At 39.8% G+C, this 22,789-nt stretch overlaps 2 protein-coding genes across 2 annotated transcripts; both read left to right on the top strand.

The window, feature by feature from the left end:
* The first annotated feature begins 4,453 nt into the window (after window positions 1-4,453).
* Window positions 4,454-5,410, top strand: LOC101632273 (olfactory receptor 1P1-like). Its single transcript, XM_012726189.1, has one exon. It carries the CDS (start codon window positions 4,454-4,456, stop codon window positions 5,408-5,410), a length of 957 nt encoding a protein of 318 aa, XP_012581643.1.
* An 11,936-nt stretch (window positions 5,411-17,346) lies between these two features.
* On the top strand, window positions 17,347-18,297 carry LOC101632051 (olfactory receptor 1P1-like). Its single transcript, XM_012726190.1, has one exon. The coding sequence runs from the start codon at window positions 17,347-17,349 to the stop codon at window positions 18,295-18,297; it is 951 nt and encodes a 316-aa protein (XP_012581644.1).
* The last annotated feature ends 4,492 nt before the right edge of the window (window positions 18,298-22,789 follow it).

Below are 22,789 nucleotides of genomic sequence, written 5' to 3'. Positions count from 1 at the left end.
TTTAAATGCCATTTGTTTATACCACCCCAAACCCTTGGTTATCAACCAGTTTCCATGTTGACTTTGTTAGATTTCACATATAAACTTTATTGTATGGTACTTGTCTTCTTGTGACTTACTTCTTATTATAATGTGTTCAAGGTCTGTCTATATTGTTACAAATAGCAGGATAGCCTCCTCTCTCATAGGTGAATATTCCATTGTGTCTAGATGTCATATCTTTTTTATCCTTTGATGGGCACTGGGGTTATTTCCGTATCTTGACTAATGTGAACTTTGTTGTTATAAAGATAGAAAATTCTATTTTCACTTTCTTTGAGTATATACCCAGAAGTGAAATTGCTAGATTATTTGATAGATCTATTTTCAATTTCTTGTTTTTCATAGTGGTTGAACTAATTTATATTCTCCCATGTTGTGTGTGAGGGTTCTTTTTTCACCACATTCTTGCCAGCACCCTTTTTCTGTCCTCTTGATGACAACTATTCTAACCATCTTGACGTGATATTTTATTGTAGTGTTGGTTTGCATTTCCCAGGTGGTTACTGTGTTGAGATCTTTCTATGTGCCTGTTGGTGACTTTGAATGACCTTTATGGGAGAAGATGTCTTTTTTCCTGTTTATTTTTATGGAATAGTTTGCTTTTTGATTATTAGTTGTAGGTTCTTTATATATTTTGCATAGTACCTCCTTATACTAAGTGGTTCACAAATTTTCCCCCCATTCTGTAGAGTGATATTTTGCCAGTTATTTCTTTCCCTGTTCAGTTTTTTGTTTGATGTAGCCACGTTTATTGATAGAGTACTATTTTTTTAATCTATCGATTTGCTTTTATCATTACATCCAAAAACTTGCCAAGACTGCTCACTATCAGTGAAGTACCTTTAGTTTTCTTTTAAGTGTTTTATGGCATCATGTCTTATGTTTAGTCTTTCTCCATTTCAAGTAATGTCTGTGCATATTGTGAGGTAGGAATCTAGTTTCTTTGTTCAACATGTTTCTACCCAGTTTCCCCAGTAAGACTTGTTGATTTCCTCATTGGATGTTACTGAATTTGTTGAATTTTAGCTGATCATATGTGCTAGGACTTAATTCTGGACTCTGTTCTGTTACTTTAGTCAGTATCTTCTACTTTTGTGCTGAAACCACACTACTTTTATTCCTATTATTTTTGTGCCATGTTTTGAAACCAGGAAAAAAGATACTATTGTTTTTGTTTTTGTTTTTTTCTCAGAATCACTTTGGCTACGTGAGACAGTTTACATTTCCACATTAAATTTTAGAACTGTTTCTTCTATTTATGTGAAGAATGCATTTAATATTGATACAAATTGCTTTGACTTTGTAGTTGGGTTTGGGTAGTATGACAGTTTTAACAATAGCATTCTTCTGGCCCATCAATAAAGTACTTTATTTTTCATTTTACAAATATTTCACTTCCTTGGTTGTTTATTCTTTAGTAAGTAGTTGCTTGAAATGGTATTGTGAATAGAGTAGCTTTGTTATTTCTTTTTCTGATGCTTCATCATTACTGTAAAGGAATGTCACTGATTTTTTATAAGTTGGTTGTGTAACCCATTACATTTCTGAAATTCAATCAATTCGTACAGATTTTATTTTGTTTCTGTTATTAGTGGGAAAACTTCCAGTTTTTTACAATTATGATGTTGGCTCTAGGTTTGCATGTACAACTTTTTTTTAAAAAAAGATTTTTTTATTCATGCATACAGAACTGGGGTACAAGTCAGAGGTGCAGGGGCAGTGAGAGGCCTCACCAGAGACAGAGTAGGGAGCAGAAAAGGCAGATCAATGAAGTACACTGCTGAGGGGAGCAGTGGGCGGATCAAGAGAGGTCTGACACACCATGTGGGTCACCTCCAGGGCAGGGATGGAACTTGCACTGAAGTGGCTGCAGCCAGCCTGCAGTGCTGCATCCTAACCCACTGTGCCACTTGGGAGGACCTGCATATACATCTCTTATAGTGTTTAGATGTTCCATTTATTCCCAATTCTTTGAGAGTTTTTATTGTAAATGGATGTTAAATATATTTATGGCATTTATTGAAATGATCTTGTGATTTTTATCATTCTTTAATGATCTGGTAAATGACATTGATACACACACACACACACACACACACACACACACACATACATACATACCTTGCATCCTGGGATGAAAATTGATGTGGTGGATAGTACCCTTATTCTCTTTTAATATAAAGGCAATACACAAGAATCCACTTCACTTTAATATGAAAAAAAAAAAGTATAAAAGATAGGAATATAAAGGAATTTTCCTGTTTACAAGCACACAAAAAGAATGATATCCCTGGGAGTAAACTTAGTGACAGTGGTGAAGGACCCTTATATTGAAAAGTATTAGATTCTGGTAAAGGAAATAAAGGAAGACACAAGGAATGAGAGCTATCCTGGGATCATGGAATGCAAAATGGCCACAGTAGCTAAAACAGTTTACAGATTCAGTATATTACCTATCAAAATCCCTGTACTTTTTTCAAGGAAATTGAGCAAACAATTATGAAACACATGGAACCACACAAGACCATGAATAATTAAGAATTGTAAACAAGGTTTTGTGTTTTTTCCCCCTTATTATGAGGAAAAACTTCTATTAAAATTTCTTATAAAGCAGGTCTGGTGGTGGTATTCTTCATTTGCTTTTGTTTGTATGGAATGCCTTTATTTGAATAATAATTTTGCTTAGTATAATATTCTTTACTGGAAGCTTTAATTGTTTTAGAATTGTTAATGTGTCTGTCCACTTTCTTCTAGCGGTTTCTGCTGAGAAGTTTGACTAAAACCTCTAGAAAGTGCCTTTGTATGTTACACACCATTGTTTTTTAATAGTCTTCAGTACTTTTCTTTATTGTTCACTTTTGATAATTTAATGATTTTTCTTGACTGTGTTGTTTTACCTTTAGAAATTTCTGCATCTGTAATTTCTGGACAGCTGTGATTAGTTCTCTCTACTTGGGAATTTCTAAGCTGTTATTGCTTTGAATAGGATCTCTGCTTCCTTTTCCTGGTTTATCTTTTGGTATGTCCTTTATCCTTATGTTTCCTTTTTTAATAGAGTCTGACATTTCACAGTTTTTTTCATAACTCTTCTGTCCTACTTGACTTATTTGTACATTTTTCTATCTTATACCTAACTGACTCGTTCCTCAGCAAGATGAAGCCTACTTAATGTACTTTCCATGTTGTCATAAGGACTTTTACTGATCTATAATATCTGGCATATCTGTGTGACTTATTTTATAATCTCAATTTCTTGACATACTTAACCTGCTTTTATGTAGCTAACTGAGAATCTCAACTGTACTGAATTCCTTCATGATATCTCTTCTAAATGTTTTTTACTCATCAAATTATGTATCATTAATTTTGGTCTCTGAAGCCTAATCCTTCTTCAGTATCTCCCATTCTGTGTTCCCTGAATCTAGCTCTTCTTTACCATGCCTTACACTTTTCACCCAGTAGGTGGAGGTGTGACTTTAGTTTTGGTATATATACATATATATATTTTTTAAAGAAAATGAAAATGCGTAAGTGAGTTAAAGATTAAGACAAAGAACTTGAGCCCAGAAACAACCTGCAGAAACCAATGGGAAAAATGTGTGAATCCTGAGCTTTTCAACAAGCATTATATATAGTGTTCAAGAAGTTGACAGGAAATATTTCAGTGACTTCTACAAAGAAAAACTGGGTAGGGATCTAGTAAATATATCTATCTGATGTTACCTATGCTTTGAGGAAAAAAAGAAGGTTGTATATTTTCCCATATTTAGAGCCTAGTGGTCTGAGGATTGAGGGAGCTAGCAATGTCATTACTCTTGGAGTTGACATTCTTTGAAGTTACTAGTTTGTCCAGAGGAAATTGTTTTCAAATGTTATTTTCCCACAGAAAAGAGCAGTTTCATCAAAAACAACCTCTTCACAGGCTCAGCCCATCTGCTTCCTGAGTCTTGGCTTACACCCATGAATTGGGATAAGAGAGTAGGGCATCCACTTAATTATTACCGTTGATTAAGACACTGATTCAAGTTTTATCATATTGGTTTAATGTAACCAATTTTTAAATTGAAATTCTTACCTAGGACAGTATCACCTCCTGAGTTAGTGACTCCTGTAAAAGTACAACTGAACTAATAGAAATTTAAACTAATAAATTTGGAGTTGGGAATATAGAGAAATAAAAATTACTGTATTTAAATTTTCTTAAATTGTGTTTCCCACATTTCCTAGTACATTGTACTTTTGTTTTATTTCAATAAATAAATGTATTAGCTATATGGTAACAGAAATGCATATACATCATTCTGTCTTCTCTAGATTGAAGAAAATGGCATATTTAACAACCACTTAGAGAAACATTTCTGACATATTTTAATGGGTTTCAATCAAGGCCCCTTTCTGTGACTCTAAAGTCATGGCAGATGGGAACCAGACCAGCAGCTTTGAGTTCCTACTCTGGGGACTCTCAGATCGGCCAGAGCAGCAACACGTCCTCTTCCTGCTGTTTCTGTGCATGTACCTGGTCACTCTGACTGGCAACCTGCTCATCATCCTGGCCATTGCCACCGACACCCGTCTCCACATGCCCATGTACTTCTTCCTTGCCAGCTTGTCCTGTGCAGACATCCTTTTTGTCTCTACCACTGTGCCCAAGGCCCTCGTGAACATCCAGACCCAGAGCAAATCTATTTCCTATGCAGGATGCCTGAGCCAGCTCTACTTCTTCTTGACTTTCGGGGACATGGACAGCTTTCTGTTGGCCACAATGGCCTATGACCGCTATGTGGCCATCTGCCACCCTCTCCACTACACGATGATCATGAGTCCCCGCCGCTGCATTCTTCTGATCACTGTGTGCTGGACCCTTACAAATATTGCATCTCTGATCCAGACCTTACTCACACTTCAACTTTCCTTCTGCTCTAATAGAATGATTCCTGACTTCTACTGTGATCTGGAACCCTTGATAAAGTTGGCTTGCTCTGACACTAAGGTCAATGACCTTTCACTCCTCTTGCTTGGGGGAACAGCCATTTTAGTCCCCTTTATGCTCGTCCTGATCTCTTATATCCGCATTGTTATAGCTATTCTGAAGCTCCCCTCTGCCCAGGGGAGGCGCAAGGCCTTCTCTACCTGTGGGTCCCATCTTGCTGTTGTTGCCCTATTCTTTGGAACAGTCATCAGGGCTTATCTGTGCCCCTCCTCTTCCTCCTCCTCCAACTCACTAGAAAAAAATACAGCAGCTGCTGTGATGTACACAGTGGTGACTCCCCTGCTAAACCCCTTCATTTACAGCCTGCGGAACAAGGACATGAAGGGAGCTCTGGGGAGACTCCTCAGGGGGGAAGTCTCCTTCTTGAGGGGCAGGTGACTCCTATAGAGAAACTACGGGAGTGTTCTGTGCCATCAGTGAGAAGCTACAGAGAAATTTTTTCTCAAGTGTCTCATTTCTGAGTCCCATTTGTGCCTTATGCCACCCTTATCCTCGATTCCCCGATGTGAGGTGGTTATTTTTGAGGAAATCAAGACTTGCATTTTTGTTAATCTGTTAGGAGTTGCTTATTAACATTAAAGTACTCTGTCAGGATTTTTTAAATTTATTTTCTTATTTTGTTTTTCTTTAGTTTTATTTTACTTGAAGTACCTTTTCACAAGGAGAAGTGTCTTTTGCAATGTTCAGAATCTAACAATCCATGTAGCCTTTTATGCTAGTTTTAAAACTCAATAAGCAAGGTTACAGAAAATGTATTATTTATCAAAATGTTAGCAAGAAAGTTCAATATTGGGTGGCAGATAGTTGACAAATGTAAGTGGAATGTATATTTTCCCTGTAGTAATAGAAAGTTACATAAGCAAATATATTCTCAATGTTATCAATTAGAATATTAGCAAACATTAAAAGAAGGCTCTCATCAAAATACGCATGTTTAATTTCAATAGGTATATAATGAAGAGATAAATCAATAAGTTCCATTTTATGGTAGCAAATGTCTTCTTTCTTATCTGCCTAAATTATGGCTGATGTTAAATGCTGATTGTCACATTTGTAGTAAAGGAAACTTGTATGTTCTCAACCTTCTTTGTGTTGAATATGTGACTCCTGCCTCAATAAAAACTAAACATAGGTAGGGTATATTTATTTGCAATAGTCAAGATATGGGAAACAACCTCAAACTGCATTGATGTGAATGAGACAAAAAATGTGATACAAATACATGTGACAGTACACACACAATGGAATAGTTGTCAGTCATAATAAAATGAAAAATTTCCATTTGTGATGTTATGAATGAAAACTGAGGACCTTGTGCTTAGTGAATGTCAAATGGAGATTATAATTGAACTCGTTTATTGAATATTGATAAAACAAAACAAAAGAGAAATAAACTCTTAGACCGAGGACATATATGTTGCTATGAGATGGATATGGTAGTAACATAGGTTGATTGGGTGAAGAGGGCCAGTTGCATGGCCAGCTATGGAAACTAGACTCTAGATGGTCATGAGATAGTGTGTACATAGGTAGAATTATAATACTGTACATCTGAAGTTACTACAAATGCATACATTGATCTTACCTCATTAAAATGTATTTTTAAAAATATTTATTTATTTGTGCATACAGAACTGGGGTACAGGCCAGGGTGCAGGGGTAGTGAGTGGATTCACCAGGGACAGAGTGGGGAGCAGAGCAAGCAGATCAACAAAGCACACTGCTGAGAGGAGCAGCGGGAAAAACAGGAGAGGTCTGCTGCACTATATGGATCACCTCCAGGCGGGGATCAAATTCGCACTGAAGTGGCTGTAGCTAGCTTGCAGTGCTGCATTCTAACTAGTGCCACCAGGGAAGGTGTAAAATATTTGTTTGTTTGTTTGTTTGTTTTTAAGATTTATTTATTTGTGCATACAGAACTGGGGTACAGGCCAGAGGTGCAGGGTCAGTGAGAGGATTCACCAGAGACAGAGTGAGGAGCAGAGCAGGCTGACTGACAAAGTACACTGCTGAGGGGAGCAGCAGGCGGGTTAGGAGAGGTCTGTCGCACCATGTGGGTCACCTTAGGGCAGGCAGGGATCGAACTCATGTGGAAATGGTTTTTAGCTTCTTAGTGCTGTGCTTTAACCTGCTGTGCCACCAGGGAGGGCACCTAAAATGTATTTTAAAAGATAATTGAGACTTAAGGTTTTTATTTATACAGCATAAAATTACAATTCCACACCAAAGCTGAAAATGAATGCATAAATGTTGTCTAGAACAATTTTTAGAAGAGCCACATGAGGAAAAACCTCTGGATTGTTACCCAGGAAGCTACAACCAATCTGTTGAGTCTACTCTTTTCTTCTAACAAGTGAATTTTTAATATATGAGTTCCCACTAAAGTGGGAATTTGTGTGGAAAAAGATGCAGTAATTATGAGAGAGGAAGTGCCCCAAATTGTAGCTTTAAAAAGTGAGACATTAGAGACATCACGAGAGGCAACAAAGGAGCTTCTTTGCTTCAACCAAGAGGGACATCTAACTGCGAGCCAGAGAGACAGTACACCAGTGTGGCGGAGGGGGAGGACCTAGAGTTCTCGGGACCTCAGAGACCAACACAGATTACACAGAGCCGAACCAAGGGGAGCCAATTTTATTGAAAGGTTGTGTGTGGATAGAAAAACTGAAGTCTGTGAACTGGGATGTGAGACACGGAGTTTGGTGCCTTCTTTATAGCCAGGTTTCCTAAGGAGGGGAGTATAAGTGATATGAAAGCATAGCCCTTGGTTATGGGAGAAAGTTGGTTTGTTTTATTGACATACCATTGGTTTACAAAACTCTGTATTATAGTTTCAGTGGTATAACTTAAGTAGATTCAACAAAAACCTCAATAAATGTATATATATCACATTGCTTCCACCATGAAAGTGCTAGTACATTCACCACTGAGATAGATGCTCTCCCACCCATTTCTCTCACCTTCTTTTCCTTCTTGTAACCAGCATTTTGTTGTGAGGCTGAGTCATTTTGTTATATTTTGCTTGTTTCTTTACATTCCTCATGCTAGTGAAATCATTTGGTATTTGGCGCTCTCTGACTTAATTTGTTTGCATAATCACCTCAGGTTACATTGTTGTCATAACTGATAAGATTTCATTGACTTTTTATAGCTGAATAGTATTCCACTGTGTATATAATACAAATCGTGTATATATTCTTCATCCAGTCATTTGTTCATGATCATTTAGGTTGTTTCCATGCATTGAATGTTGCAAGTAGTGCTGCAACGAACATAGGTGTGCATATGTTTTCAAATTAGTGTTTTATGTCCCTTTGGTAAATAGCTAGAAGTATAATTCTATACTTTTTGTCTAAAGGTTATATTTCAAAAATCTTTGCAACCAGTAAAAAAAAGCTCTCAACAATATAGGAATTTTGTTGATAATTACTTGAATTGATTTATGAACAACTGATAATGAGAAGACAAATACTGTAAGTCAAATATAATGTAACTAGTGTACAGTTATTCTTAAACCTTCTTCCTTATCTGTGTAAACCATGTCTATTCTGAATACTGATACTCACATTTGCAATAAAAGAATCTTGTATCTCCTGAGTTTCCTTCTGCTGAAGCTTGTATCTTCTACTTTCAACCAAGGCTGAATCAAAGATAATTAGAGTTCATGAATTCTATTTCTGTAGTAATATTCACAATTGCATGACAACACTGAGAGTGAGAACAAAATCATGCCTAGCATTAAAGCCTTGGGACCACGCCATTGGTGAGGATCATGAGAAAAGAACTCTGGTGTGGGGACCAGGAGTTGAGATCTCAGACTAAGGCTCTCCACTTACTCTGTAGACTTTTGTATCCTACAAAATAACATTATTATTTGTCCTATTGATCTTATATTTTGGGAGGAAAATGACTGTTTTGATTATTATTATAAATAAGATCCAAAATTGTGTAGCTTTAAAGCCCTGAACATTATGTATCTCTCATGACGGTGAGTTGCACAGGTTTGATATATTGGTTACCTACTTCCTCTTGATTTACTGTTAAACTCACAGAACATTTCATGTCACATCTCAAGATGGATGTAAACTTCTGCAGTAGCTTTTCATTTTGACCAAGAGGAAAAGGGAGGAGATCAGCTGGAGGACACAACTTTTCCTACTCAGGTCAAAATCTAGAAGTTGCCTCTGCCATTTATATTCCATTGACACAAAAGGGTCATTTGGCCTTACTTGCTTATAATTGCATTTGGGATATGCATTCATGTTATTTGGTGTTAATATTCCCACCTAATACTACATTTGGAAGAAATAAAAACCTTGTATTATGGGGAAACCTGTCATCTATACTCCATGGGCATCAGGATGGCAGTTAAAAGCCTACTAGATAGAGCTGATGAAAACAAGTGAACTTATGGGCACTCATTCAGTCCCTCTCTAAACTTCAAGATGGTCGGAATATGTACTGACCATATTTCTTCTTCTCAGTGTTCAAAATTTTTCCTGGTAGAATGACATCAGTGGACTAATAATAACTGTGTGGTGAGTGAGACATTCACCTTTGGGGATTATCCTGTCCCTCTCCCTCTTATAGTCACTCTGTCTAGAGAAATACAAGCTAGGGCAATTCACCAATTCACATCACCGAATGCTATAAATGTTGACTGTTACTGAGTCATAATTCCCCTTACTCTAGTCATAGGATGAGCTTTCTCCTCACAACCCTGTAAGAGATGAGACCAGTTGGTGATCAATTACTGACAGATACCAGACAGACATGGTGACACCTTCCAGATGAGACTGAATCTTCATCAGGCTGGTCTAACATGCTGTGTCTTTGTTGCTCTTACCTCCATCTTGTTATTTGAGGGCACCCCTTCAATAAGCCAGTTTCACAATTCCCATGAATTATGCCAATAAGCCAGTTTCACAATTCCCATGAATTATGTCACACCGTTTCTGAGTTACCTGACCCAAGATAACTAGTACTGCTACATCTTCCCAAGATAGTTTAACCAATTTATATGGTTAATCCAAGGCCAAAATCAAAATCTGTGAAATAGAGTCATTTCATTAGTGGAAGGAAGAGTCTCCAGGCCAGGGCCCAGCAAAAGCAACAACCCTGAGATAAAAGACCTGTGCAATTTCAAAGAACTGAAATAGGCATAATCTGGCTATTGAATGAGGTTTCAGATATTTATAGTTCTAAGAGCAGATATGACTTTTGAGGATATTTTTCTCATTCTCTGGTATTATAGGTTATTCTTGAAATGATTTCATTAGGAAAATTTAGGGTTCCATGTAGTTTATTAGACCATTACTCTGATTCTGTGCCAAAAAGAGGTAGGAAATGAAAGAAGCAAAATATTGGGTGTCCAAACAAAAAGGAGAACAAGTCATAAATTTTATACTCTTAATACAAAAAGTAAGAAGTATGAGTTCTATAGCATTTTCTGTATTTTCTATGACATTATTTCAGTGCTTTCCTGGAGGAAGAGGAAGAGGCACTGGCTGAAGACAGGCTGTGAAGTGAGTCTGTGTTGGGTCTCAGCACTGATAATATGATAGCACCGGCACCTCGAGGACCAATGCAGATACCTCCACTGGGAGGGCAATTGCTGGTGACCCCGGGGCCACTTTCATCCAGGATCTGAGGTAGGGCAGCAAGCCTGTCCACACTCGACCTTGTCTGGAGCCCCCTGGCGCCCCTGAGTCCTCAAAGGCTTCTGACCTTAGGCCAGATGCCATGTGTCCTCCTCTCTCCCTCGCCTCATCCACCCCCAGACTTATAGTGCCTCTCCTATAGCACCTAAAAATGGAATTTAGACTGGAATGAGCTTGGATTGATACATGTTATGCTGTATCAAGAATAATTAAATCTCGGCAGAAAATACTAATTTTCTCAGAGGCTTTTACTTTACTTACTTTAAAGTGTGTCACTTCAGTTATCAATGGCTGATATTTCTGGACAGATGGACCTGATTTTCTGAATGAATCTTAGACACAGGCAGTTAATGACCTTACTAGAGGGAATCCCAGTATTACTGCAACTTGTCTTTCCTCCATACCAGAATCTGCTCCCAAGAGAATGTACAGGTCATGAGACAATTACTGAGCTCCACTCTCCTTGAGGACCCCAGGGAAGCTCATGCTGTGGCTACCCTGGAAATAATAATCAACACAAGTTCCTTTATAGCACAGGACTGAGAGTATTAGGGTTATTATTGATGTTAATGAAGAGAAACACCCTGTCTGTACTCTGTTGTAGGGTACAAAAAGCTTTGTGGGACAGAGGTAGGCAGCCTGTACATGAGCCTATTACTATGGTCACTTTTTACAAAGGGTCAGGATCCATTACTTAGGCATATTACTATGTTACCTTCCTAATGAGGCAGAGGACTGAAGAAGAGACAATGGCCATTGGGGATGGTGACTGAGATGGACACAGGCAGGAGGTAAGCTTCACAGTGGGCGGGGCACAGCCATACAGCCCGAGGGCTACACAGAAAGGTCATGTGCCAGGTTCAGTGGAAATGAAGGTGAATAACACTCGCTTTCATTCTTTAATGTGTTAGAATTAGGCAGAAAAGACCTAAGCATTTGATAAAGTACAACCAAACTTTGACACATGCACTGTTTGGAAGGAAGGATTCTGGGAGTGTGAGTGCCATCCCTGGGATCCAGGCTCCTGTTTTTGGTTCAAGTTAGCTCACCCTGCTGCCCTCTCTATGCTCCTGTCTGCCACTACAGGGACTTGGTCTGACAGCACAAAGACCAAACCCCTTCCATCTCTACCCACCGTTTCAATTCTGCAGACTGTCCTGAGCCTCTGAGCCTCTGGAGTCCCCCCCACTTACATGAATCTGTCCCTCCTGGTCTACCGACCCACAGTGCCCAAACATGGTGTTAAATAAGGGCAATGCATGTTAATACAGGAATAGTCACAAAATGAGAAAGACTGAGAGGTCCTCCTCGGGATATTTATAAGATCTGAGGAATGAGAAGGACTCAATGAAAGACAAGGGTGGGAGGTGGACAGACAGGTGCTCCAGGCTACAGAAGGGCATTTGAAATATCAGAGATGAAGACCAGGACATGGGGTTAAGGGGACACTGTACTCACAGGCTGATGCACCACGGTGATGCTAACCGGCAGGCGTAGTGCCAGGTTGATGATGCTGATGCATGGACAAGGCGCAGGGAGACAGTGGTGTGGGCAGGACTGATGGAGGGGACTCGGGGACACTGGACAACACCTGTGAGCCCACAACTGGAGGGAACAGAGTTCCCTGTCCAGTAGGGAGCTGCTGACCCCCAATGTCAGCCCTGCTTGGTCTTTCTTTCCTACCAAGCTCAGGATACCAGTGCCTGGCACTAGGAGTCACAAGAGTAAAGAACAGTCCAGCTCCTGCTGAGAGCAGGGTGTGGCCTGGGTCTGGATTCACTCAGCCCCTTGAGCCTCAGCAGCCACAGTTAGCACCAGATAGGACAATGTCTCATGGACCCTCTAAGTCAGGTGCCTAGAAGGACCCACTAAAAGTTCCCTTCCTTTCATGCTGTCCACCCTCTGTCATCCTGTCTTCAGTGAGGAAGCTCTAGCAGAAACTACTTTTAGGGAATGCTTCTCAGTCAGGCTATGGCTGTGCTTTCAGGCCTGGCCCAGTCAGCATCCCACATGGTGTGTTAGGTCCAGGCCTGACCAGGCAGCTGAACACAGCACTGGTCTAGTATGTTTCTAGTTGAAACCATTGTTTACCCTCCTCTCTCTCTGTGTCCTCTATGCCCCTCCATGATGACTGTCTGTCAGTCCTCAGAGTTCACTCTGCTTCCCCCCCATGTTAATGGAGGGAGCACTGAAAGTAGAGGTGTGTGAATGCTCCTCTCCAGGTCCCTTTCAATCAGGAAGCCTCTCCCCAGCTCCTGGCGATGCTGTCCTTCCTCTCTCAGAGATGATGCTGATAGGGAGCTCCCCACAGCAGGGCCTAACACCCCACTTGGGTGTTAGGTGTTTCAAGTAGCTTTCAGTTGATATTATATTGTACACAATTTCTTGTATTATTAATCAATCACCTTAGTGATGAATGGTTTCCTTCTCCTTCTATCCATGCACACACTCCTTTACCTTCCCCTGTTCTTTCTGTCCAGCCACTCCAGCCACTCTCGTGTCCTGAGGACTTCATGCCTCCTTTGCCCCCTCTCTGAACATCTTCCTCCAGGAAGCCCTCCCTGACCTACAGGCTGATCTAAATATCCTTCCCGTGTGGCTTCCCGTGTGGCCTTCTCTTGCAGCAGGTTCCATGTATAAACTAAGTTTATAGAATGGCTATACCGCTGCATGAGACAAAGATATCATGGTGATCTAGTCATGCAAGGAACTCACTGTCCTGGAGGAAGAGGACCAATCATATAACACATACAAGATAATCTTAACAGGTGGAGACTGCTGTGGAATTAGTAACATAACAACTTGCTGGTTTGTAATTGGGGTGTCAGGGTGCTGAGGCTTAAAAATTGAGACTCAGTAATTTATCCTTTCATTGGGCAGGATTTGAATTTTCTACACTTATGCATACGAGAACTGGTTATCAGCTAGAGGAGTTGGGGAGTGAGATTACTCAACAGAGACAGGTTTGGGGTAAGAAGGGGCGGATCTACTGAAATACGCTGCCTGTGGAGCAGCAGATGAGACAGGAGCCAAGTGGGCCATTTGGCTTAGTTCTCTGGCTTAAGTTCAAACTGAGGCTTCAGTATCTGGCAATAGACTGATAGTGCTGAGACTTAACTCCTGTGCCACCAAAGAAATACAGGATTTGAACTTATATGACATTAACCTCTTCTCATTTAAGAACGTGGTAATTGTCTTTCCATTTTTCATATCTTGTTGATTTTTTTGTAAGTATATATGGCTTTCTTCATATGTTTTTCTTTTTGCACTGATTCTTAACTGGTTCATAGATTTTGTTGTTGCTGCTGCAGTGAATTGTTTTCTCATCCTACTTACTTTTTTTTTTTTATAAAGATTTAGTTATTTATGCATACAGAACTGGGGTGCAGGCCAGAGGTGCAGGGGCAGTCAGAGTATTCACCAGAGACAGATAGGGGAGCAGAACAGGCAGATTGATGAAGTGTACTGCTGAAGGGAGCAGCAGGCGGGTCAGGAGAGGTCTGCTGTACCATGTAGATCACCCGGGGCAGGGATCGAACTCACACTGAAACAGCTCCAGCTAGCTTGCAGTGCTATGCTTTAACCTGTTGCACCACAAGGGAGGGCCCCACATCCTACTTACTTTTACTAGAATGGAGAAAATCCATGATAATTATTCATTTGTTTTCTTATTTATGCTTTCCAGTCCTTTTTATATTAATGGTAACTCTTTCCTAAGATGGTTACAGTGATCCTGACACTATTATCACTGGGTATGCTTTGTGGAATGCAGGAGTATGGTTCTTCCAGAACTGGAAATGACATCTACTCTTTTTTATGGCTAAGTTCTTCAGAGAGAGAAAAAGCCTGAACATATTGAGAAATGAGAAAGAATTACCTGTACATGGTCAAAGATGAGAGCCTAGGTTTTACATTTCAAGGAGTTGAACTTGAATCTTGGTTCTACCACTTAAAAGCTGTGACTGAGGGAAGTTGATTATTTACTTTGTTTGAACATCAAAATCTTTGTCTATAAGTGGAGCTAAAAGTTTGTATTTGTTTAAATAGGTACTAATAAGTTTAAATAAGATAATACAATTAAACATGGAAGTTGTTTCAGAGAATAAGACTCATAATATGTTAGATATCATTTACAATTCAGTAAGTAATTATTCTAAAATTAGACATTCCATATATGGCAATCTCCTGTCCTTAAAGCTGTACATGCAGAATATGTTGCAGAACAGTTGATCTGCAAAGGCAGGCCTGCCACCTTAGTGCTGCTATAGCAGACTCCCAGACAGCTTGCTTTTTTTTTTTTTTAACTTGGATGAATCTGGTTTTCCATTATCATTTCTTTTCTTTTTCTTTTTTATTGCTGTCTCATTCATCTGAATTTTGGGGACTATTTTTGATATGTCTTAAAAAATATATGATCTTTTCTGGAGCTCCTATGTTAGCAATATGTGCACCCTACGTAGATTTTGTAAACTGTAGTTTTTGCTGAGGTATTTGCAAGTGCGTTATAGACAAGATAACAACATGCTCCTAACTATCAACTCTAAACATATTTGCTTGTAATCTCTAAGAAATTATTTTTTACATTTTATATGATGTCAATTAATAAATATACCTTATCATTACGCACTTCCAATCTATGTTCACATTTCTCCCCTTACTGCAAATGTGGCCTTTCAGCTTGTTTGTCATGATAGGAATCTAATAGGGGACCTTGCATGTGACAGGAGCGTGAACTCTCTTGTATCAGTAGCTTATTCATCTCTGCAAATTCACCATTTCACAGTAGTGACTTACTAAAGAGATTGTTTCAGTCTGCACTTTCTTAAAGTCAAGTTATTATCAGTACCACCTGGAACTGTTTGATATGCACACTCCCTAGTACCTCCGTGGTAGCACTGTGGAAATCTGCTCTCACTTGTGTGACCACAATGATGATATGCACATTAGTGTTTAGGATGACTCCCGTAGGGTGTCTTACAGTCATGTGATTGGTGGTTTTGTATGATTTTCTAGGCATATGACTTATTTTTTTCAATAGGACCTAGGTGAAGGTCCTCCTGTACTTCAGGCGTGCTCACTTCAATGTGGAAACGTGAATGTTTCTTTGATTTCAATTTAGTTGTCTTCTCTCAAGAACCTGCTTATGCTAGAAGCATATATTGTAGATATTTGGTGCAAGGAATTTTTTCTATGGAAAGATCAGTGAAATTTATGTACTAATGATACTAACACAGACTGATGTGTAGAATTTTACCTTTTAGAGATAGTTAGACATCTCACCCACTTATGATTGCCTCGTTCATTATAGAGAACCCTTAATCCAAACCCCTGATATGTCTTTCCAGACTACCAGTCCTGGCCTCTGCACTGGTTATTCAGTCCTCTCAGTGTGACTTCTCTGACTGCTTTATTTGGGGCTTCAGCATTTCCTTTTCATCACAGACAGGAAGCTCACTTTTGCTTTGATTGTCCAGGTTTTATATTTAGTAAGGCTGAGCTGACCCCTGTGAGAGAGGTCCATATTGTGCAGCAAAGCCTAGGAGAGGGAAATAGGTTTTATTTAAATAAAAAAAAATGTTAAAAATAAAAAATTTTCTCTAAATTATTATTTTTTTTAGTAAGAAATGTGATTTCTCTTTCTCCATCTGCATTACCAACCCTAATTTGGTTCCACATATGGGAACAGAATAGGATTTTATGTTGCTACTTAAGCATTAACATCACATCAGGAATCAACATTAGTGGCTCTTTATTGTACACAGAATAATGCTTCTAAAAATTCCTGAATTTGACCCTCAGTTCTGTTACATCTTTAGCTCAGCAAAATCCCTCCTTCGCCTCATGCTCAGAACTATAATCACTATTCTGACCCTCTGCAGGGCTCCAGCCTGGTTTTGTTCACTAGTTTACTCAACCTGCTGTCGCCTCTATCTGCCAAGATCCTTAACGACATGTAGGACTCAGGATATCTTCCTTTTCTACCACAATCTGCTATGTTTCCAAAGAATGTGTGTGTGTGTCCTATCAATTTTTGTGGTTTTAGAGACTAGAAATTAAGATTTTTCGTATTTTAACAGAAAACTAAAGACTTATTTTTATAATTCTTTACTAAATAATTGCTTGACTGTTATCTTGCTTCCTGGCAGATTGGGTAATATAAAACTGTATCTTTAGAATATTAACTCTTGGTCATGATAGATTGAAGTAGGGAAACATTGGCCTGTGAGCATGATTTGACGGCAGTTGCATGGGTTGAGAACACTGAATCAAATGCTATAGTAAATTCAGTTTTGTCTGTACCATTGGATTTGAAAATGTCTTGAGTGTAGGTTTACCATTATCTTATGTACATAGCTCTGTATCAAGGTTACAACTGAAAATTTTATCTATGGAATGAATACAGAAAGACTTTCCTGAAGAAAAGAACATTACAGGTACAGAAAATATGGGACAGAAAATCTTGGCACATTGCATTCAGTAAGTTTCAGTGAACTTATTCAATACATGTAGGTTGTGATCAATACATCTATATCTGGTCATTCTTTTTTCTCTCGAGTTCAGAGAACATCATAATTCATCAATCATTTGAGTGAAATTTATTTGGAAAATTTTAGTGGGTCTCAATCAAGGACCCATGTTCTGACATCTGGGCTCATGGAAGAGAGGAACCAGACCAGCAGCTTTTTCCTCCTCTGGGGACTCTCAGATCGGCCAGAACAACAGCACATGCTCTTCCTAGTGTTTCTGTGGCTATACCTGGTCACTGTGGCCGGCAACCTGCTCATCAATCTGGCCATTGCGACTGACACCCATCTCCACACTCCCATGTACTTCTTTCTTGCCAGCCTGTCCTGTGCAGACATCCTTTTTGTCTCTACCACTATCCCCAAGGCCCTTGTGAACATCCAGACACAGAACAGGTCCATATCCTATGGTGGATGCCTGACCCAGCTCTACTTCTTCTTGACTTTTGGGGATATGGACATCTTTCTCTTGGCCACAATGGCCTATGACCGCTATGTGGCCATCTGCCACCCTCTCCACTACAGGATGATCATGAGTCCCCGCCGCTGCACCATCCTGATCACTGTCTGTTGGACCCTTACAAATCTTATTGCCATGACCCACACCTTACTCACACTTCAACTTTCCTTCTGCTCTAATAGAATGATTTCTGACTTCTACTGCGATGTGGAACCCTTAATAAGGTTGTCTTGCTCTGACACTAAGGTTAATGATATTGCGGTCCTCTTGCTTGGGGGTGCAGCCAGTTTAGGTCCCTTTATGTTCATCCTCATCTCTTATATCCGCATTGTTACAGCCATTCTCAGACTCCCCTCTGCCCAGGGGAGGCGCAAGGCCTTCTCTACCTGTGGGTCCCATCTTGCTGTTGTTGCCCTATTCTTTGGGACAGTCATCCGGGCTTATCTGTTCCCCTCGTCCTCTTCCTTCAACTCAGTTGAAGAGGATACAGCAGCTGTTGTGGTGTACACCGTGGTGACTCCCCTGCTAAACCCCTTCATTTACAGCCTACGGAACAAGGACATGAAGGGAGCTCTGGGGAAGCTTCTCAGGGGACAAGTCTCCTTTTTGAGGGGCCAGTAACTTCTACAGAGAAACTACAGGTGTCCCATGTCATCAGTGAGAAGCTACAGAGAAAATTTTTTCTCAGTTGTCTCATTTCTGAGTCCCACATGTGCCTGATGTACTTCTGTGTTCAGATTCCCAATGTGAGTTGGTTATTTCTGAAGAATTCAAGACTTGCATTTTGTTCTGTTAAGAGTTTATCTACTTTAGCATAATCTGTTAAGACTTGATTATATAGTCATTTGATTATATAATCTCACTTATTTTATTTCACCTTAATTTCATTTGACTTGAAATACTTTTGCAATGTACACAATTTAAATGTCTGTGTCATCTTTTAAGCTACTGTTAAAGCTCCATAAGTAACGTCATGAAAAATGTATTAATGGTGAAAATATTAGCAAGAAAGTTCAATATTGGATGGGAGGTAGTTGATAAATGTAAATGGAAAGCATATATTTCCTTTAATAATAGGAAGCTATTCAAACAGTAATAGTCCCAAAGTTATCAGCGTTGTTTACAAATGTTAAAAAGAAGGCACTAAATATAAAAGACAAGTTTATTTTCAATAAATATCTTTATGAACAGTATATAATATAAAGATAAACCAGTAAGTCCATATCTAGGTTACAGTTGTCATCTTTCTTATCTGCCTAACTCTTGACTGATTTTAAATGCTGACTGTCACATTTGCAGAAAGGAAATTTGTGTCCTCTCTACTTCTTTGTGTTGAATGTGTGACTCCTGCCTCAATAAAGACCAAAACATATTTCGGGTATATTTGCTTGCAAGAGTCAAGATATGGGTAATAACTGAAAAGCTCTTGATGTGTAGAGTGCAAAAGATGCGATACAGACATACATACACATACACACAATGAAATAGTCATTTGTACAGTATGAATAGACCAAAGGATCTTGTGCTTAGTGAACTGTCAGATGGGTAATATACTTCCACTCATTTGTGGAATATAGAGAAAGTAGAAGATAAAGCAGAACAAAAGAGAAACAAACTCTTAGACAGAGGACATATGTGTCACTACCAGATGGATATGGAGGTGACATAGGTAACTTGGGTGAATATGGTCAGTTGTATGGTCTCTATGGAAACTAAACTCTAGATAGTCATGAGGTAGTGTGTCCATATGTAGAATTGTAACCCTGTACAGCTGAGGCTACTGCAAATTCATAAATTGATCTTACCGCAATAAAAATGCATTTTAAAAGATAATTTGGATATAATTTTTATTTACACAGTATATATTTCAGAATTCCATGCCAAGGTTAAAAGTGAATGCAAAACGGTGTCTAGCATGAGGGTATGGCACAACTCACTAAGAACTTTATGAGGAAAAAACCTCAGGATGGGTACGCAGGAGGTAGATTCGAACATAATACCTCCAGTCAATTTACATTTGTCTGCTCTTCTTTTATGTGAAGTGAAATTTTGATAGTTGAGCTTCCCACCTAAGGGGAATTTGTGGGGAAGACAATGGTTCAACAAGTCTGAAAGTGAAGTGCCCTAAATTGTAGCTTTAAAATGTGAGACATTAGAAACATCACCCTGATGGCAAAAAGGAGCTTCTTTACTTCAGTCAAAGAGGGACACCTAATAGTTAACTAGAAGAATATACACTAGAGCGTAGAAGATGCAGAGAACCTAGAATACTTGGAACCTCAAAGACCAATACAGACTGTACAGAAAGATCCCGGCAAAGCCATATTTTATTGAAAAAAGGTGTATGGAGAGAGAAGCCTGAAGTCTGTGTTCTGAGGTATGAGACATGGAGTGTGGGGTCTCCCATATAGCCAGGGTCCCTGGGGAGGGGAGAGTGATATGTGTGAAAGCTCACACCCTTGATTATGGGAGAACGTTGGTTTGTTTTATTGGCAAACTATTGGTTTACAATACATTATATGTGTCAGTGGTATAACTTAAATAACCTCAACAAAACAAGAAATGGGGCCCTCCCTGGTGGTGCAGTGGGGTAAAGCGCAGCACTGTGAAGCTTACCTTTGGCTGCTTCAGTGCAAGTTCGATCCCAGCCCCGGAGGTCGAACCTTTCCGATTTCACCCGCTACTCCCCTTAACAGTATACTTCGTTGAACTGTCTGTTCTGCTCCCCACTCTGGCTATGGTGAATCCTCTCACTGCCCCTGTACCTCTCGCCTGTACCCCAGTTCTGTATGAATAAATAAATCTTAAAAAAAACCAAAAAACAAGAAATATATATATATCACACTACTTCTATCACATGAGCTCTAATATATTCACTACTAACATAAACCTTCACTCCATTTCTCCCACCCTCCTTCCGTTCCTCTCTGATAATCACCATTTTGTCATGAGGCCAAGTTATTCATTGTATTGTGTTTATGTATTTACATTCTATATGTTAGTGAAATCATTAGTTACTGAAATAGTGAAATAAATTTTGGTATTCTGTCTCTCAATTTTAATATGCTTAGCACCTCAGGTTCCATCAATATTGTCACAGATGGTTAGATTTTATTGGCTTATGATTTAATAGCTGAATGGTATTTCATTGTGTATATAACACACAACATGTATATAACACTTTTTTATCTAATCTTCTGTTGAAGATTATTTCGCTGTTTCCATGCCTTGAATGTTGCAAATAGTGCTGCACTAGAACATAGTTATGCATATGTTTTTGAATTCCGGTTTCCATGTCCCTTGGGTAGTTACAAGCATAATTCTTGTTGCCTCAGGGTTACATTTCAAAATGATGAAAACAGGTGAACTCATGGGCACTCAACTAGTCCCTCTCTGAGCTCTCAAAGTGGTCCGAATATGATCTGACCAGATTTCTTCTTCCCAGTGGTCACAAATCTCCTAGGTGGGGTGACAGCAATGGGAATGGCTGATGATAACTGTGTGGTGATTGAAACATTCACCTAGGGGATTATCCTGCCCTCTCCCTCTTCCAGGCAGTCAGTCTAGAGAAAGGGGGGCTAGGGCCCTTCATTGATTCACACCACGAGCTGCGGTAAATGTTGACTGCCACTGGGTCGTAATTCCCCTTCCCCTAGACAGAGAATGAGCTCTCCCCTGAGCCCTGGGAGGTAGGAAAGCAGGTGTGCCAATGACTGATAACAGGTGGATGAGGTCACTCATTACCTCCAGATGGGGCTATTAGCTTCACTTAACACCCGGCTGAGCTAATGCTGAGTCCCTATCACTGTACCTCCATCTTGTTCTCCAAAGGCACTCCTGCAATAAGCCACTTTCCAATACCCATGAATTATGGCATGTCATTCCTAGGTTACCTGACAAGATGACTAATACTGTTAATGCCTACCTGGATGGTTTGACCAGTTTACACAGTTAATCCAAGGCCCAAACCAAATCTATGAGATAGAAAGTCATTCCAGTAGTAGAGGGAAGAGTCTTCAGGCAAGGAACAAGCAAAAGCAAAAGCCTTGAGAAGAAAGCCCTTTGCTAATTCCAAGAACTCAAATAGACACAATATCACTGAAGATTTGGGAACAAAAGAAAAGAATATTGACCAAGGTTTCAGAAATTTGGAGTGTAAGAGTAGATGAGACTTTAGAGAATATTTTTCATTTTCTCTAATTGTAATAGATTATTCCTGAAATGATTTCAGTAGGAAAATATAGGGTTCAGTGTAGACTGTTACACCATTGCTCTGATCTGTGCCAAGAAAAATGTAGGAAATGAAAGAAGCAAAGCATTGGGTGTCCATACAGGTTGGAGAAGGAGTCATAAAGAGTATAGTGTTAATGCAAAAAGTATGAAGTTTGAGTTCTATAGCAGTCTAAATGACTTTAATTCACAGCCTTTTCTGGGGGAAGAGCACAGGAGGCACCAGCTGCAGACAGGCTGTGGTAGGTCTGTGTGGGGGCTCAGCGCTGATCTCACGGCAGCAGCCGCGGAGCATCGAGGACCAACGTGGACACTCCCTCTGGGAGGGCACCTGCCGGTGACCCCGGGGCCACTGTCATCCAGGATCTGAGGTGGGGCAGGGCAGCAAGACTGTCCACAGTCTGACCCTGTCGGAAGCCCATGCCCCCATGAGCCCCTGAATCCTCAAGGGCTTCTGACCTTAGCCCAGATGCCATGTGTCCTGCTCTCTCCCTCGCCTCATCCACCCCCAGACTTATAGTGCCTCTCATATAGCACCTAAAAATGGAATTTAGACTGGAATTGAGCTTGGATTCATACATGCCTACTGTTTATGATTAATCCCAACCAGAAATACTAATTTTCTCAGAGGCCTTTTTCTAATTCTCTCAATGTCACTTTAGTCATCAGTGGCTGATATTTCTGGGTGGATGGATGTAACTCTGATTGAATCTTAGACTCAGGCAGTTAATGACCTTACTAGAGGTAATCTCAAATCCCAGTATCACTGGAACACATCTTTCCCCCTTAGAGAATCTGCTCTTGACAGAATACCCAGGTGATGGGACAATTACTGAGCTCCACTCTCCCTGAGGACCCCAGAGAAGGCTCATGCTGTTGCTAC

This window comes from Condylura cristata, unplaced genomic scaffold (assembly GCF_000260355.1).
Source record: "Condylura cristata isolate star-nosed mole 26May11 unplaced genomic scaffold, ConCri1.0 scaffold00017, whole genome shotgun sequence".
Classification (NCBI taxonomy): Eukaryota; Metazoa; Chordata; class Mammalia; order Eulipotyphla; family Talpidae; genus Condylura; species Condylura cristata.
This window is presented reverse-complemented; position numbering and strand designations above follow the sequence as displayed.